Source organism: Aotus nancymaae, unplaced genomic scaffold (genome assembly GCF_030222135.1).
Source record: "Aotus nancymaae isolate 86718 unplaced genomic scaffold, 86718_ANA_hifiasm-v0.15.2.pri h1tg000083l, whole genome shotgun sequence".
Classification (NCBI taxonomy): domain Eukaryota; kingdom Metazoa; phylum Chordata; class Mammalia; order Primates; family Aotidae; genus Aotus; species Aotus nancymaae.
The window spans coordinates 2,839,533-2,859,154 of NW_026988498.1; the positions used below are offsets into that span (position 1 = coordinate 2,839,533).

Sequence of the window (19,622 nt, forward strand, 5' to 3'; positions counted from 1 at the left end):
AGTAACCTTCTTAGTCAGCTGACACATTCACACAGGTGACATTTATTAAAAGCAAATGATGAGGTCTGTAATCCCAGCACTCTGGGAGACTGAGGCAGGAGGATCACTTGAGTCCAGGAGTTCAAGACCAGCCTAGGAAATGTAGAGAGACCCTGTCTCTAATTAAAAAAATAATAGAGAACAAACAAAACCAAATGATGAATAGACATGATTTTGGTCTAGTGGAGGGGATAAAAGTTGGGTTGGTTCCTATTTCTAAGGGCCAACAGTCTTTGCTTGTTTCCTGGTGGGGGTCCCGTTGGGGTCTCTGAGTGTCAGGAGGATGCTGGGTGCTGGGGCAGGGGTATGTGGGAGCCCAGAGCGAGGAGAGGATGGCTGGAAGGAAAATGGGGTAGAGCTGCCCCCAGGCCTGCAGCGAGTGGAATCCATGAGTGTCTGTGGTGTGGAAAGTGTTGCTCACTGACCTTTCAGCTTAGCAGGATCTTGATTCAGATTAGAACCAGAAAGTGCTCTAGTGAGAAGGGACTTTAGATAGCATCTTCACCCACCCCATTACTTGGAGTCCCCCAAAGATGAAATGACTTGTTCAGGGCTTCCCAGCAAATGCAAAGCAGAGCAGCGATCAGAACAGAGCAGGGGGCTCCCTGCCCTCCACTGGCCCCTCCAGGACCTCGAAGGACCCTCTCCCTCCTTCAAGCAGGCAAATTTGATAAACATGTGTGAGCATTTTCATTTGGAGCAAGGCGGGGACAAGTACCGCCTTCCCACGTAACTAGAGGTCTATAGTCATGCTGCTGTTTTCAGAACAAAGGGCCCAGACACCTGAACGGATGCATCTGAAGATAGGTGTCCATCACCACCTCCTTAAATGAGGTTCTTTGTGTTCATTTTAGGGGAGTGTCTATTAAAAAAAATCACAAGAGCACTATATAGTTATGAAAATGTCCCAGCACACTTTCAGACTGTCCACAGTCTGCTTTTATTATTCTATTTTAAATATAATATCTAAAGGTATTTCCAGTCGTGTGATGAGCTAGGCTAGTGACTCTGAATATTATGCAGACTTGCTTTTCTTACAATTGCATGAAGGTCACCTGACTTCCTCACCCTTTGGCTTCCTGTACTCCTGACTCAGCCTCCTGAGTCGCTGGGATTACAGGCACCCGCCACCATGCCTGGCTAATTTTTATATTTTTAGTAGAGATGGGGTTTCACCATATTGGGCAGGCTGGTCTCGAACACCTGACCTCAGCTGATCTGCCTACCTTGGCCTCCCAAAGTGCTGGGATCATAGGCGTGAGCCACCGTGCCCGGCCAATCCCCCAGTTGTAAAACATCATCTCAGTGCTAGCTACATTTTGAGGATTGATATGGCAGAACCAAGTTCTTGTGGGGGACAAGCAGGGAAGTAAATGATTAACAGGATTCTGTTTTTTGATTTTTTTTTAATTCCATTTTTTACACATCCACCTCTTTGTCATGAAGTCACAACATTTTATCAAAATATACACACAGCACAAATACTTTTAAAATGTATGGTTGGAATTCTAATTAAACTCAATTGACTGCTGCAAACAGCATGCAATGGGTCACTGATCCTGAATGATGCCCCCGGAGGGGCTTATGAGTCATGAAATCACCAGTAATGGCAGGAGCAGGGGTTGAGGTTCTTTTCTCAGGAGAATTACGCACTTCATTTCTTTTCTGGTTATGTGAGGATGGCAGTGAATGACTGCACTGATACTGGAATCTGCTGAGAGTGGATGGATGGAAAGGTTTTATTGGCAAGGGCCAAATGATACTAACTTGTGGAGCTCTAAATATCATTTCTGTCTTGACAAGATAGCGAGTGCAGGTGTTCTAGCAAACCTTCCCTCTCACTTTCCACCTGTCCTCTTGCCCATGGATTTCATGGTGAATCAGAATGAATGAACTTGTAGATCTCAAGTTACAAGCTTGTTCATTGTAAAGAATTCCCATAAAAGCCTATGCAGGGCTGTCCCCCCAGCCATTTATATGTCCACAGATAGGAACAGGATAAAACGGGTTAGTAGTTACTTGTCTGCGGCTGAGTAAGATCCTCTACTAGACCAGGCAATGGGGCCATTTTGGTCTTGAGATGTCTGTACTCCATTTGCCCCCTGATTCAATGAGCATTTCACTGATCAGCAGTGAGTGAAGAGCCATCATTTATTGCAGTATCAAGCTTTGAAACCTTTCTCAGGGCAGAGACCCATCTTTCAAGTAAATAACTACGGTTAGTAATGACCTAACTTCAGGAGTGTCTGTGAGACACGTCAGGAGTCAAGACCCAGAGCATCGTCATTAGTGAAATAGACTTGGTTTCTGCTACAGATAAAAGTCACGTGGGGTAGAACGGGCCTCAGCCTTTATTGTTGAGTGTTTCTTTTCTTTTCCAAGTTGAAAAAGGAACCCAGGCAGTGTCGCTTGAACCAGTTCCCAGGGAGAGGGCAAATTCCTTCGTGTCTCTGGAGGGGCAAGATTCAGGATATCAGCCGCTCCATCCCGGGGTTAACGAAGGAAAAGTTCCTGAACATGTTCTGGTCCATGCTGTTGATGAGCGCTCTGTCGGCGAATGACAGCCGGGGCTTCTCGTTCAAGAATTCTTTGTCGAAATTGCTGCAGTCGTATGGGGATTTCTTGGTCAGAGTTTAAGGGAAGAAAGAAAGAGAAGAAAAATTAGCCGTTGAGGTCATTATCTTCATTTTTGTTATCTAGGCTGTAATCTCTGTCTGGCAAAGTTGGCGTTTGCAATACTCCAAATGGAGGCAATGCCTATCTATTATCACGCACAGCTTTCATTGAACATTGCTACAATCGTGGGTCCTCAGCTTAATAATAATATAATAATATAAATAATAATAATATAAATTCATAAATTCACAGAAGGACTACCATTGTAGAGATTCAAATGGGATCTAATGTTTCTAATTGATGGTTTACACGAAGCAGGGTTGCCAAACTTTGAAAAAGTGATCCACCCAAATTTGACCTCTGTCTGTTTAGTCTTCATGGAATAGAAGGTGGGATAAGGGAGGGTGGCGGGGAGAGGGAGCGAGGGGGTGCGAACAGAGAGATGGGAAGAGAGAAGGAATTTCATATTCCTGTTCTTTTATCCACATTCTTGGCTGTTGTCAGTCCCCTGCCCTTGTTAATTTTATTAGTAAATATCTTGGGCTGTCTTTCTTAGACAACACAGACTGGGACAGACTCCTTTCAGACGCCTTGGTCCACTGGTTTTCACGGCAAACAAAACGACAGAGAAAGGGAAAACAAACATCGATTTCATACATGCTATTCAGTATGGTGTTCAATCCAGTGTCCCAAGATTGAGAACAACTATTACCTGTCAACAGAAAGTCCTAGGAGCACAGAGCAGCGAAATGAAGAGTCAGGCCCCACCCACCCTCCAAGGGGCCCTGGGGCTGTGAGGTCAATGGCCTGTGGCGGCTCAGACCACAGGTCAGGGAACGTTTCCTACTGGCAGAACTGGGAATGTCCTTTAGGGCAAGCTTAGATCAAAGTTTTGATTTTTATGTGCAAAATATTAAGTAAATTTTAATCTGCAGTGGAAGGCGAGACATGCTTTAAGAGTTCTGATAGCTAAAAAGATGGTAAAATTTTTATTTTATCACAAATAATTAACCCATGCGTTAGATGTGGTACTGTCACAAATAGAGTGCTTGAGACCGACCCATTGGCCCCTCGGAAGGTCCCTGGAGCTTGGGACAGATGTTGAGAACAACTATTCTTGCCCTGGGAATGAGGTGCACCTGCTTCTTCCGGCCGTTCGCTATCACGACTAACAGCTTGTGTGTTCTCTGGGGTGGACTCTGTTGTGAAGTCTGTGAGCTGGCGCTCTTGGTCCATGTCCACCCAGGCAATCACTCTGGTACTGCCAGCAATCACAAGGAATTGTTAAGGCTGGCAAACCTACCATTTTGCTCTACTCTTTTAAAGATTATTATTTTTGCTGGGCGTGGTGGCTCAAGCCTGTAATCCCAGCACTTTGGAAGGCCAAGGTGGGTGGATCACAGGGTCAGGAGTTCAAGAACAGCCTGGCCAAGAAACCTACTCTCTACTAAAAATACAAAAATTAGCTGGGTGTGGTGGTACACACCTGTAGTCCCAGCTACTTGGGAGGCTGAAGCAGAAGAATCACTTGAACCTGGGAGGTAGAGGTTGCAGTGAGCCAAGGTCACACCACTGCACTCAGCCTGGGCAACAGAGTGAGACTCAATCTCAAAAAAAAGTATTATTTTTAAAAACTGTGTGGTGGCTCACGCCTGTAATTCCAGCACTTTGGGAGGCTGAGGCGGGTGGATCACGAGGTCAAGAGATTGAGACCATTCTGGTCAACATGGTGAAACCCCGTCTCTACTAAAGATACAAAAAATTAGCTGGGCATGGTGGCGCGTGCCTGTAATCCCAGCTACTCAGGAGGCTGAGGCAGGAGAATTGCCTGAACCTAGGAGGCGGAGGTTGCGGTGAGCTGAGATCGCGCCATTGCACTCCAGCCTGGGTAACAAGAGCGAAACTCCGTCTCAAAAAAAAAACAACAACAACAACAAAAACAGCAACAACAACAACAAAAACCTGTGATATACATAACACAAAATTTACTTTCTTAACAACGGTTTTTTCTTTTTAAATTTGATTTTTAGAGACAGCGTCTCACTCTGCCACCAGGCTGGAGTGCAGTGGTGTGATCACAGCTCACTGCATCCTCTGGGGCTCAAGTGATCCTGCTGTCGAGGCCTATTGAGTAGTCTGAACTGCAGGCATGCACCACTAAGCCCACTTAATTTTGTAGTTTTTGTAGAGGTGGGGTTTAACTGCATTGCCTGTGCTAGTCTCAAACTTTTGGGTTCAGGCAATCCTCCCACCTCAGCCTCCCGAGTAGCTGGGACTACAGGCGTGCACCACCAAAACCACCTAATTTTTGTATTTTTTTTTTGTAGAAATGGAGTCTCACTATGTTGCCCAGGCTAGTCTCAAACTCCTGGACTCAAGCAGTCCTCCCACTTCGGCCTCCTGAGTAGCTGGGACTACAGGTGTGCACTACAGTGCCTGGCCTTAACCACTTTTAAGCGTGCAGTTCAGTGGCAGGAGCACATTCGTGTTGTTGTACGACCATCTCTGCCATTCATCTCCAGAGCTCTCTTCATCTTGACCTGACTTTATTTTTATTTATTTATTTTTTTGAGATGAGGTTTTTGCTCTCTTGCCCAGGCTGGAGTACAATGCTGTGATCTTGGCTCACTGCAACTTCCACCTCCTGGGTTCAAATGATTCTCCTGCCTCCTGAGTAGCTGGGATTACAGGCACTTGCCACCATGCCCAGCTATTTTTTGTATTTTTAGTAGAGACAGGGTTTTACCATGTTGGTCAGACTGGTCTCAAACTCCTGACCTCAGATGATCCACCTGCCTCCACCTCCCAAAGTGCTGGGATTACAGGGGTGAGCCACCACACCTGGCCCAACCTTGCTTTATTTTTGCCTTCACTTTATGGGGGCCCATCTGGCAGGTGAGCCAGATCGTTCTGCCTTTGCCGATGTAGCTCAGTGACTTTTGCCAGTGAGGACATACACGGAAATGTACAGATCTATCTTTTTTAAGCACTGATTTACTTAGTTTTTCCCTTAAACCAAAGAACACCTAACAGTTGCCATTAGGAAATGTAGTTACGTGAGCACTTTACAGACACTTCAATAGACATCAGGAAAAAGCAGCTCCAAAATTCCTGATGGAGGATGCAGGGTTGACGTCCAAGTTTGGGTTACCCAGACTGGACCATTAAGTATGTATGTGTCATGTGCAAAACCTCCAGCTTGTTTAATAGTCACGCTCACAAATTCATATTCAGCCTAAGGCATGGGCTCACAGCAATGCATTCTTCATGCAGGTGCATCTTGACTACAGAGGTTAAATTTTGCAAACAGGTGGTAAAGAAGTGCATTCCTCTTGGGGAGTGGGGTGGGTGGGGAGTCGGGGCTCCGGCAGGGGTGAGCAGCTGCTGAGTGGAGGGAGAGGGGCTGACACCAACGGCCCCTGGGCGAGTCCTTACCACTTTCGGCCGGAACGGCGGGTCAATCTCCTTCCGTTCAAGTTCCTCCCAGTTGATCTCCCGAAACAAAGGGTGCTGGCGGATGTCTCCCCTCACACCTAGCCTCTTCTCTGGTTCTCGCACAAAGAGCTGAAAGGGAGCAGAGGGGGAGCGCTGAGGTCTCCAGGGATGAGCCTTTTGCATCAGGAGGGCGTGGTGCTTCCCAGTGCACCAGCCCCTTCTTTTCTAACCTCACTTTTCTACTCACCTTCATCAGGACTGACTAAAATCAACCTGGTCCTGAAACTCTCCCTTGAAGGACCCTTTCTAAATTTGCTGGAGTCTGACTCGCTATTTTCCGAGGCACACAGACCTGATTTGAAACTTTGTCCTGTGTTACTGATGGGACCTCAGGCAACTGACAGGCCTGAGTCAGTTTCCTCACCTGTAAACTGAGCCAAGTGCCCTCCTCACAAGGTGGATATGAAGATTAATGAGACAGCAACATACACATACACATGCACACACATGTACATATGTGAGCACAAATACACATGCACATACATGAACATGGACATATATGATGGCACACACACAGATATGAACACACACTGGCACATGCATATGGATACACATACACGTGCATACACATGTACATATGTGAGCACAAATACACATGCACATACATGAACAGACATGACGGCATACACAGAGATATGAACACACACTGGCACATGCACATAAATGTGAGCACATGCACACGGATACACATGCACACACACGTGCATACACATGCACACAGGTGTATATATATATACACACAGACATGAACACATACACACATGTGCACACACTGACATAAAAATGTGACACATGCAGGCAGGCATATGCATGCATATACACACGTACATGAACACATGCACACAGACACACATTTGTGCACTATAACTCCTGGTCTATTAAATCCAACAGTATAGAGTGAGGGATCAATTTGTTTGTCATTTGATCAATTATCCATCAATTAAGTCTGATTTCTTACAAAGCTGCATTCTTAGGATGATTCCAGCATTGTGGGGACTCAGGTATAACAGAAACTAGTCCCAGACAGTCAGCTTTGGACTCTACAAGGCATCTGAGTAAAGAGAATTACTCTCGACTCCTGCAAACCTGCTGGAGGAGTAATATTTAATTCAAGGTCCATCTAATAATTTCTGAGCTGGCACATATGTACGTTCTGCTTTGCACTGTTCCTTCTCCTGTTCTTTCCCCGTAAGAGGTCAAAATGAACACTGGCAAGACAGGAAAGGAACTTGGATATTTTTCAAACTTAAATAAAACCTGTCAAGGGCATTAAGAAACAGGAGAGTCTAAACATTAACTTAGAAACCTAACAGGTCCCCTGGGTGTCTGGAGTAGTTACCGGTTATTCTTACATCAGCTAGATGTTTATTTATGGAGCAACCATGAGTTATAGAGCGTTTTAAGGAGCCTAAAGTTCTTTAAAACAGAAAACGGTGGAATGCGGTGATTTTCCAGGAGGCTTTCACAGGGGCTCGACCTCCATTTGCACCTAAATTGCAAGGGTCTCTTGTTTTTACTGCTCATAAACATAGCCGGCCTGCATGTTCTGAAATAGCGAGATATATGTGTATCTCAACCAAACAACACACTATTGTAAAGTGGAGTTTTTTTCCCCCTTTTTAAAAAAAGTAGAAGAATCTCTTTGAAGTTCCAGGTGAAATGTTTGTGCAACCACCCAGTGTATTTGACTGGCAAATTCTTGGCACAGTCTCAACTTCCTCTCTCTCCCTTACCACAGGGGGGCCACCGAGGACTCTTTAGAGAAACTTGGGGTTCCAAAGTACCCAACTAGAAAGCCCCTGCATGGTGGAAAGAACATGACAGCCATCCAAGAGACTGGCTACCCATGTGGCCTCAGGTCAGTTTTCTGAGTCTCAGTTTCCTCATGTGTAAATGAAGGGCTAGACAAGGTGATCTCTAAGGCCTGGTGAGTTCTGACATCCTCAGGCCCTTGGCTGGCATTCCAGGCTCTCTGGAGTCTGATGCTGACTCACAGGGCCTTCCATTCCCATTAGAACCCCCTCCTGTACAAACGTTTCTGCTCACTGAAAACACCACCTGCCTTCCTGTCTCTGTCCCTCACTAATGGTATTTCTATCTTGCAGTGAGATACCCTCCCCCAGTCCACTCCCATTTCTTGCCTCCCATCTTTAAATTCCACCTTATCTTTCAGGGCTCAGCTTTCACCCCTGTTTCCTTGTGAAACTTTCTCTAATGACCTCCTCTGGCAGGGAGCCCTTTCTCCTCTGTTCAAGTCATATTCAGGACCTATCACACCATCATACGTCATACATCATTCATGATTCTTAGGATTGATACAGCATTCACTCCTACCAATGTTCTTTGAGAGCCAGGCACTGTGCTAGATGCCTCAGTGATTTTGAAACAAATTCTAAGAGTAAGTGTTATTATCCCCTTTGTCAGCTGAAGAAGCTGTGCCTCAGAGTAGCTATGCACTTTGATGACAAGTGGCCTCTTTCCCACTTGTCCTGATGGATAATCTCTCATCTGTGCACCACAAAACATCTTCCCTCTACTGGAGAATTAGTATATTGTATCTTTTTTCCAAGGTTGTCTTCTTTCCTACTAGACTGTAAGCTCTGAAGGCTGGGTCTATTCCTTTCAGAAGCTAGCATGGTGCCGGGCACAACACAGGTGCTCAGTAGATGCATGCTGAGTAAGTGAATAAGCTGTCTTTCCACTTTGTTTATCTGCAGATCACGCATTTTCTAGCCTCATTTTTTCTTGGTCACCTGTTTACAGCATAGAAAAGAAGCACCAAGTTCACAGTAAGACGTATTTTTCTGTAGGCTCAGAAAATGGAGTGGATACTAAAAGCCCTGCTTCACCACTGTGCAATCCATGCATGTAACAAAATTACACTTGCGCCCCATGCATTCATACAAACTATTAAACAGTAGGAGTCATCACATGGAAAAGCAGATTGGTGTTTTATAAGCAGAGATAGGCTGGGCATGGTGGCTCATGCCTGTAATCCCAGCATTTTGGGAGGCTGAGGTGGGCAGATCACTTGAGGTCAGGAGTTTGAGACCAGCCTGGCCAATATGGTGAAACCCCATCTCTACTAAACATATAAAAATTAGTTGGGTGTGGTGGTGGACACCTGTAATCCCAGAGACATGGGAGGCTGAGGTAGGGGAGTTGCTTAAACCTGGGAGGCAGAGGTTGCAGTGAGCTGAGATTGTACCACTGCACTCAAGCCTGGGCAACAGAGCAAGATTCCTTCTAAAAATAATAATAATAAAAAGCAAAAGGAGTAAGTGACTTGCCCTATGTCCCTTCTCTTGAAACAATGATACTAAATGATTGACCTCCACTTCTTAAGGACATTTGGATGAAACAAGATTAGATAGATGGTGTAAGTGTCTTAGGAATAGGTCAAAACCTAGCTCGTGTTCTAATGCGATGCTTCAGCAAATTAGGCCACAGGTAACTGCCCTGGGCCGTGTGTGCTGCATGCTTGGTTTTCTATTCTATTCCTTCCGGTGAACATGTGGCATTTGTACCAAGAGGATCATGCCAATGAACCTTCTGAGCTTGGATGTGTACCTGCAAAATGAAAAAATACATGAAAAATATAAAATGTGTAATGAGAAGAGCATATGGTTTCCAGCTCTGAGCTTCAATATTCTTTCCAGTTCTGCACAGAACAGAAAATTAGTGTATTTTCTGCCCTGCAGCCACTCAACCCGCTGAGGTCCTGAGGATGATGGGAGACCTCACGGGGGACCCAGGCTGGAAGCTCCACCCCTGGAAAGCTGCACGGATGGAATAAAATTCCTGAAGACTTGATTTTGTCTGTAAAAGCTGTCAGGATGGAGGTTTACATTGATGGGAAAAAGTAGGATGTAGTTGGAATTTGTTTAAGTTTATTGAACAGTCTGGGCAAGAAAGCAGCTCCGGGCTGTGGACAGCGAGCAGCAGTGCTGACAGATTGTACCTGGAGCCTGCCTTCCCTCTTCATCCCTCCTCAGATATGTCTTTCTATGAAAAGAAGAGGTATTTATGTTCTGGATCATTAATTTCCCATCATTTTCAAACAAATGGACAGGACATCCTGGATGGATAAACGAGGACGTAAAGGGTGTTTCTTTGGCAATCGTCAACTGGACAGCGGTGTCCCCACTGGAATTCTAGCCGGAGCACAGCCTCTTCCAGTGTCCACTTGCTCACTGCACAACACGCATCCATGCCCTGGGGGGCGACGGTGACAGGTCTGGTTCTGCTGCTGTCACAGATGCCACACAGCATTGCACTCCTCAGCTTTTCCAGAGGACCTATGACTTCTGGGTTTCATAACATTTTGTCAAATTCCCTTGAGGAAATTTCTGAGAAACAGCATTACCTTTTATTTTTGCAGCAAATGGGGCTCAAGAATGTGGGGGCTGTTGGATCCAAGCAAATGAGGAATAGAAATAAGGCTGGAAGCCAGTTTATGGGCAGCAGATTGCATAATGGAAATTAGTTTTATCAGCCCAACTGCAAGAATATGTGTGAGAGAAAGTTCATGGAATTTTTACTAACTCACATGGGAAATAACAAGTCCAAACGCTTCTATGTAAACTTACTTAGAACAGGGGTGTCCAATCTTTTAGCTTCCCTGGGCCACATTGGAAGAAGAATTGTCTTGGGCCACACATAAAATACATTAACACTAACAATAGCTGATGAGCTAAAAAAAATCACAAAAAAAGTCATAATGTCTTAAGAAAGTTTATGAATTTGTGTTGGGCTACTTTCAAAACCATCCTGGGCTATATATGCAGGGCATGGGTTGAACAAGCTTCATTTAGAACCTCTTGAATAGGAATGGTGACTCATGCCTATAATCCCAGCACTTTGGGAGGCTGAGGTGGGCAGATTGCTTTGAGCTCTGGAATTTGAGACCAGCTTGGGCAACATGGCAAAACCCCATCTCTACAAAAAATACAAAAATCAGCTGGGCGTTGGTGGCACACACCTGTAGTCCCAGCTTTATGGAAGGCTGGGGCTGGAGAATCACTTGAGCCTGGGAAGTGTAGGCTGCAGTGTGCCAAGATTGTGCCACCGCACTCCAGCCTGGGTGACAGAGCGAGACTCTGTCTTTAAAAAGAAAAGAAAAAAAATCACCCACCAGTCCTCTTGTCTTCTTTATCCCTTAGTATCTTAGTTTCTATTCTATTCAATCAAATTCATTTTCTTCCCTTGGGACAAATCTTTCTCTTGCCCCTGAAACTCTGCAGATGACTGTTATTTTGGTGTTTGCAAGGCATTTAGCCTTAGATTTAGTTATTTTATTTGAGACAGAGTCTCACCCTGTCACCAAGGCTGGAGTGCAGTGGCAGAATTGAACAGCAGTAGCTCTGACAGATTATTCACTGCAACTCCAACCTCCTGGGTTAAAATAATTCTCCTGCCTCAGCTTCCCGAGTAGCTGGGGTTAACAGATGCCTGCCACCATGCCCAGCTAATTATTGTAGTTTTAGTAGAGGTGGGGTTTCACTGTGTTGGCCAGGCTGGTCTCAAACTCCGCCCACCTCGGCCTCCCAAAGTGCTGGGATTACAGGTGTGAGCCACTGCGCCTGGCCCTAGTTTTGTTTTAAAACTTTATTTTGAAGTAATTATAGATTCACAGGATGTTGATAAGATAGTACAGAGATGTCCTGTGTGCCCTTCACCCTATTTCTCCCAATGATTCCATCTCACGTAATGACAGCATAAGGTAAGGAGCTGGTTCTCGTACCATGTGAATATACTACTTACGCCAGTTTATCACACGTGCAGATATGGGCAACTTCCACACCAAGCAAGATTTGAACCACAAAGATCTGCCTGTGCTGCACCCTGAGAGTCATGCCCATCCTCCTGTCCCCAGCACCCTAACCCCAGGCAACCACTAATCTGACTTCCATTTCTATGGTGTTGTCATTTCAATGAAGTGATATTAATGGGCTCAGAGAGTGTGAGCTTTTGAAATTGACCTTTTGCATTCAACATTAATGCCTTGCATTGTTTTATATGGATCAATAGTTTGTTCCTTTTCATTGCTGAGTAGGATTCCAGGACACGGCTTTTCACCTTTTCTCCTCCCAATCCTTTTCTCCCACCCAATCTTTCTCTCCTTGGAATCATCACTTCCAACTTCTCTCCATGGAGTTACTCCTGGTTACCTCTGCCCCTCCTTCACCCTCCACCCTGGCCTGAAGCATCGCAGATCCTCAGGGTGGGCTGGGTTTGGGAAGCACAGGGTGGAAAGCTGGCATTTATGAGGCATGATGGGTGTTGGGGGATTGCGACTCTCCCTCCAGGGCCTCCACCTTGGGACTCACTTGGAGATAGCCCCTGAGTCTGGAGATGCTCTCATGCCTCGGGTTGTACAGACCAAGCTTTGTGTTCATTTTTTTTTTCCAGTGGGTTTTGCTGGCCTAGGCTTCACAGTGCAGCCTCATGCTATGGACTGAATGGCGTCCCCTCAAAATGTTGATGCCCCAATCCACAATGTGACTGTAGGTAGGGCCTTTATGCAGATAATTAGGGTTAAATGTGGTCGTGGGGTAAGGTCCTGATCCAACAGGTGTACAGGTCGCATATGAGAGACCAGAATTTCTCTTTCTCTCTGCTGTGAAGACAACCAGAAGGTGGCTGTCTACCAGTCAGGAGGAGCGTCCTCATCAGGAACTGGCCCTGCTGGACCTTAATCTTGGACTTTCAGCCTCCAAAACTGTGAGAAAGAAATGTCTGTTGTTTAACTCACTCAGTCTGTGGTACCTTGTTAGGGAGCCCAAGCTGACACATTTCACAGGAGTTCATTGTTACAATTGCTACATTTATTGCTACAAATGTAGCAATTGTAGCAATGTGTGAGCTCGCCTTTACATAAAATAGAAACTATATATCCAGATCCCACTAACTTATTTTTACTGTTGTCATCCTTTTTTCTTTTTAAATTGGTTAATTTTGAAATTAGCTTTCATTTCATCTGTGTTTGGTCATTAAAAGTACCTCTAATTGGTTGTTGAGGGAATTTTCTAAGCAACTGCTTGTTTGGATCACAGTCAGAAAGTGAAAGCTGGATGGAACTGGCTCGCATTTTTAAACACCTTGTTTCTTTACCATTGGCTGGGGATCCTGTGAGGGCTTTGTCAGCACTTCTCAGATTCAAGGTCTTGACTTTCCAAAGGAGTGCTCTGGAGTTGCCTCCAAGTTTCTAATGCCCAAGACAGGTTGTCACTTTTTTAGAGAGGTGGAAGTGTATTCCCTTTACATTTAATTCTAACTACTTCAAGAGCAAGAAAGTAGATGAGTGAAAAAAGATGAGCCTGCTAATATTTTTCTAGTTTTAAATTAAAAACCCCTAGATAGCTTCCAATGTTGAAGGATCTTATCCTATTCCCATTTTCAATATAGCAAGCATAAGGCTAAAAATTATTTCCCTAAATGATGATTATTTTGTAACCAGCTGACATATGAGATGCCAGAAATCAAAACAATGTTTCTTCCAAAACACCTGCATTCTTGGTCCACTTCTTTTAGATTTGCTAGATTCTTTTTTTATTGGGGGTGGTGGTGGCAGAAACAGAGTCATGGCTCATTGCAACCTCTACCGTGTGGGCTCAAGCAATCCTCCAACCTCAGCTGCCTGAATAGCTGAGACTATAGGTGTTAGCCACCACAGCTGGCTAATTTTATATTTTTTGTAGAGATGGGGTCTCGCCATGTTGCCCAGGCTGGTCTCGAATTTCGGATTGCTCAAGCAATCCTCCCACCTTGGCCTTTCTTTCTTTCTTTTTTTAAAGACGGGGTTTCACCATGTTGGTCAGGCTGGTCTTGAACTCCCGACCTCAGGTGATCCGCCCGCCTTGGCCTCCAAAGTGCTTGGATTACAGGCATGAGCCACCGTGCCCGGCCCCACCTTGGCCTTTCAAAGTGCTAGGGTTATAGGTGTGACCTGAGGTAGGTGCATCACCTGAGGTCAGGAGTTCGAGACCAGCCTGGCCAACATGGTGAAACCCTGTCTCTACTAAAAAAACAAAAATTTAGTTGGGTGTGGTTGTGCACCTGTAATCCCAGCTACTTCGGAGGCTGAGGCAGGAGAATCACTTTAACCTGGGAAACGGAGGTTGCAATGAGCCAAGATTGTGCCACTGCACTGCAGCCTGGGTGAGGGAGTGAGATTCTGTCTCAAAACAAAAAAATGTGATGAATAATACCTTGGACTGGATGGTTTTAATTTTTCCACTGAGACAGTGTTTCATAGCTTCAGAGTGACAATAGGTTGTCTTTTATCTAAGAGCAGGCTGAAAAGTCATACATCCTGCACACATTTTCAACCAGAGGTAGGGGAGGATGAACTGGATTGAATATTTCTAAAAAAGAACTATGGGAAATGAGATCGAGTTAAAAAAAAAAACCTCTATATAACATAAATGCCCTTTTTCTCTTTATTGTTTTGGAGACAAGGGTCTCACTACATTGCCCAGACTGACCTCAAACTCCTAACTTCAAACAGTCCTCCTGCTTCAACCTCCCAAGTAGCTAGATTGAGTTTTAAGCCACACACTGTGCTTGCTGAAGACCAGCTACATCTCTGGGTGAGGGTATTCAAGGGTAATGGAACTGGTTCCCAGGCATTTATTTTGTAACAGGTGCACAGGAGGGTTTATCTTACACTCCTTTTGATATTTAATGCTTATAAGATTGGTGCCTCTATTAAAACACAGGTGGTGTGTATCCCATTTAAACCCAGTTCGATATAATCATTGTTTGCCATGTGCAAGTTGGAATCTAAGACAAACAGAAAACTGACCAGAAGACCTAATACTCTTCTTATGAGACGCTCTTGGCTTCGCTTCTTACCTTCACCAGCAGGTCCTTTGCCTCCTTCTCCAGCCACCGTGGGTAAAAGGGATTGTCCATGCGGATAGAGTGGAAGAGCTCCTCCTCATCCTGCCCGTGGAAAGGTGACTGACCGATCAGCATCTCATAAAGGAGAACCCCGAAGGACCACCAGTCTACAGAGTGGTTGTATTTCTGACCCAGCAAGATCTGCGCAACCAAAAGGCAGACACGAAATTAACAGGAATGAGGCTGAGGAGTGACAACTCTTCCTGAGCGTCTCAAGCCACTCAGTAAATGGTCAAGGGGAAAGATGTGTGAGGCTGCCCCAAAGATCACCCCGAAAACTATCTCTCGAGAAGCCGATCTCTAAACAATGCTGAAATGTTTGAGGTTGAGTCTGAGCAAACACTTGTCAGTTTCCATTTGTACTTCTCCTCTGGGTTTAAAGAAACAATGAAACTGTGCCATTAGTTTTTGTTTTCTCATCAGTGACATGAGAACTTAGGTGGCAGATATCGGACCTACGAAAGCTGGCATATGTCTAAGTTCTCCAGAAGCTCTGGTGTGAGCCTTGAAACCAAGCCCACATGCTTTGCTGACTTGTACTGTCCTGAGTCTTTGCATAAACTCTCTGTAGTAATAAAGCATCCAAAGAGGCCATCTGGACAATTCCCTTCCTTAAAGCCTCACTATCTACGGCTGTTTGTTCAGGAGGCACAACTGTAATCACTGATATGCAGACTCAAATTGTGTCCTGTGCCAGGAAACAGAGCCTAAGATAACAAAGACCTCAAATCTAGGCCAGGTGTGGTGGCTCAAGCCTGTAATCCCAGCACTTTGGGAGGCTGAGGTGGGTGGATCACCTGAGGTCAGGAGTTCGAGACCAGCCTGGCCAGCATGGTGAAACCCCATCTCTACTAAAAATACAAAAATTAGCCAGGTATGGTGGCAGGTGCTTATAATTCCAGCTACTTGCCAGGCTGAGGCAAGAGAATCGCTTGAACCTGGGAGGCAAAAATTGCAGTGAGCTAAGATCGCACCACTGCCCTCCAGCCTGGGCAACAAGAGAGAAACTCCATCTCAAAACCAAAAACACCCCAAAGTGCTCAAATCTAGAAATCAGAGATCTCTAAGAGCTACCTACAGCTGGTTGCAGAATCTGAGTTTATCTGCTAGGGAGGAGGATTCAAAGTCTGGAAGCCGACCTAACATTTTGAAAGATTCCTAGCCTTTCACCAACCCACTCTTAGCAAAAAAGCTTTGTATGTTGATCTTTCAATGAATTCCTTTTTGGATGTTGGAAGGTAGAGGGCACGTGCCACTCTGCTCAGTGTCTGACATCCCAAAAAACTGTGTCTGACCTTCTCTGAGATGGTACATGGTAGGACCCATCCATGGATGAAGAAATGAGGAAAATGTGCTGGTGGGTATATAACCAACGGAAATAAAATCAGTATGTTGAGACAGCTGGACTCGCTTGCTCATTGCAGCATCATTCACAATACCCAAGATATGGAATCTAAGTGTCCATCAGTGGATAAAGAAATTGTGCTATATATACACAGTGGGGTGTCAGCCCTGAAAAAGGAGAAACTCTCCATTTGCAATAACACGGATGAACCTGGAAAACATGTTGAGTGAAGCAAGCCAGGCACAGAGAAACAAATACTGCAAAATCTCACTTATATGTGAAATCTAAACACGTTGAACTCGTAGGTCAGAGTGGCGGTTGCCAGGGGCTGGTCAGAGGGTGGGGAGGAGGGATTGGGAAGGCATTGAAAAAATTGTGGTACATCCACACAGTGGAATATTATTCAGCCTTGAAGGTAAGAGAAACCTGTCACATGCTATGTGAGTGAACCTCGATAACATTATGCTAAGTGAAATAAGCCAGGCAGGGGAAGACAAATATTGAATGATTCTACTTACATATGGTACCTAAAGTATTAATTGAGGTTTTTGCCTTTATTTTCAGTGACAAAAACTGCAATTACTTTTGCAGCAACCTAATAGTTAAATTCTGGAGACAGGAAGTGGAATGGTGGCTGGCAGGGGCTGGGGGAGGGGGAATGGGGAGCTAGTGTTGAATGTGGATAGAGTTTTGGTTTTCTGAGATGAAAAACTTCTGGAGATTGGTTGTAAAACTGTACAATACACTTAATTTTATTTATTTATTTTTGAGATGGAATCTCACTCTGTCACCTAGTCTGGAGTGCAGTGGCACAATCTCAGCTCACCGCAACTTCTACTTCCTGGGTTCAAGCGATTCTCTTGCCTCAGCCTCCTGAGTAGCTGGGATTACAGGAGTGTGCCACCATGCCCAACTAATTTTTGTATTTTTAGTAGAGACAGGATTTCACCACGTTGGTCAGGATGGTCTCAAACTCTTGACCTCAAGTGATCCACCCACTTCAGCCTCCCAAAGTGCCCAGCACTATATTTAGCATTACTGAACTGTACGCAAAAGTAGTTCAGATGGTAAATTTCATGTTATGTGTATTTTCCCATAATTAAAAACAAAACCCTAGGACATAGCGGCACATAAAAATTTTTTAATGGAAAAGAGGGAAGAAATCTCCGTCAGTTCATGACTGCTGCTCCAAGGATGAGTTGCAGGCAAGTTGCTTTGTTACCCAAAACAAAATGAAGAAGGAATAACAGGATCGAGGCACTAAACTTAAAAGCAAGACAGTCGGAGTCTTTTGGGGATGAACATCTGTTCCATCTTGTGAGGTGTTCAGGCTTAGCTAGGTACATCTGTGAACACACACACAAATACACACTCACAAAAGGTATTTTGTTATTGGCACTACTCATATAAGATGGAATTTTCTCTTCCCTCTTTAATGCGTCTTTGGAATGAGTGACAGAATTGCAACACTGATGGCTTTGGGAAAGAAAATGACCAATTCCAGTCACCCTCCCAGCACTTTGGGAGGCCGAGGCGGGCAGATCACCTAAGGTCAGGAGTTTGAGACTGGCCTGGCCAATGTGGCGAAACCCTGTCTCTACTAAGAGCACAGAAATTAGCTGGGTATGTTGGCGCATGCCTCTAATCCCAGCTACTTGAGAGGCTGAGGCAGGAGAATCTCTTGAATCTGGGATGTGGAAGCTGTAGTGAGCAGAGACTGCACCTCTGTGTTCCAGCCTGGGTGACAGAGCAAGCCTCTGTCTCAAAAAAGAAGTCTAGAGATTCCAGTATTTTCTAGGAAAGCTGCATGTTTTGATGTTGGTGAGCTTTTTCAGATGGAGCAGACTGATGTGCATGGCAACCCCTCCCTGACCTTCTGCCACCTGGGCCCACTCCTGGGGGATGGATCGGCACTGAGTGAGGCCCAGGGGTACCATGAGGCATCTCTAACGTAGGCTTGCTAAACAAACAAAAGGACAATATCAACAGCAGCACAACAGTTTTTCTGGCCATATAAAATGTCACAGGCTCTACTTTTGGCTTAATCCCTTATTGCACAGTTTTGGGAGGACCTTTTAACCCTCCTCAACCTCCTTGTGAAAAACGGGAATCATATCTGGCCAGCTTTTTACAAGCTTCTTGTGAGGATCCAGTGAAAAGTGGCAAAGTCAAGGTGATTCGTCTTATGGGACGACTATGAATACTATGATAAATAACTGTTCTGATGACGAGCTTGTCCTCATTTCTGAAAATGAAGACCAAGTTGCAAACAATTTTGCAATCTGTTACTAACTTCCAATGTAAAAAAGCTACCCACTACTCTTACCTCAATATTTACATACTAACGTTTACGTTATAATTTAGAAAAAATAGGCCTTGCCTTGAGGAGTCATCTAAAAGTATATCTAGTGAGAATGATAAGGAAATTTAAGATGCACCCAGCACAATCTTGCCTCAATTTGTTGGGCCAGGGATAGATGCAATTTCTGAGATGTGCCACAAGGCGGTGCCAAAGCAACAAGAAAGGTCTCTGAGCCACCCATCTTTGTAAACAACTTCATTTTGGCAGGACAAACAAAAAGAAAATTTGGAAGGACAGGAGACAGCTGTGTGCAAATTAAGCCTTCTAAGCTTGGCGATGTTAGTAAAAAATTTGTTTTACTTTAGGGGGAAGAAGCAAAATGCAAACTCACAACAGAATGTCTGCTTCAGGAACACTGACACGTGTTAGGAGTTCGACAAACGTTTTGTCTTATTGATAAGAATCCACTTGAGCTAGGCACGCACAGGTCTCTGTCTCCTATAGCAGGTGATGATTGGGCTTAGAAAGGCGAAAGGTCTTATTTAAAGTCTCCTAGTTAGTGAGCTGAAAGCAATGTTCTGAATTCTGGTCTTTTAGGATTTTACTATGTGATTTTCCTTCCATATCATAATGTGCCTCTTGTTTTTTTTTTTTTTTTTTAATACTGCATTTTAGGTTTTGGGGTACATGCAAAGAACATGCAAGATTGTTGCAGAGGTATATACATGGCAATGTGGTTTGCTGCCTTCCTCCCCATCTCCTATATCTGGCATTTCTCCCCATGTTATCCCTTCCCAACCTCCCGACCTCCTGCTGTCCCTCCCCTAGTTCTCCCACCACAGACCCCAGTATGTGATGCTCCCCTCCCTGTGTCCATGTGTTCTCATTGTTCAACACCTGCCTATGAGTGAGAACATGTGG

The 19,622-nt window shown here is 44.8% G+C and overlaps 1 protein-coding gene across 6 annotated transcripts in view; it reads right to left on the minus strand.

Annotated features, from left to right (window-relative positions):
* Positions 1-1,448: 1,448 nt before the first annotated feature.
* Positions 1,449-19,622, minus strand: part of PRKCQ (protein kinase C theta) — a 145,940-nt gene continuing 127,766 nt past the window's right edge. For all 6 annotated transcript variants that reach the window (XM_012443410.2, XM_064369072.1, XM_021670600.2 and 3 more), the window contains exons 16-18: positions 15,007-15,195; positions 6,091-6,219; positions 1,449-2,660 (exon numbers count right to left, since the gene is read on the minus strand). In XM_012443410.2, the coding sequence (XP_012298833.2) occupies positions 2,505-2,660; positions 6,091-6,219; positions 15,007-15,195 (474 nt within the window). In that variant the 3' untranslated portion in view covers positions 1,449-2,504. The remainder of the gene's footprint in view (positions 2,661-6,090; positions 6,220-15,006; positions 15,196-19,622) is intronic.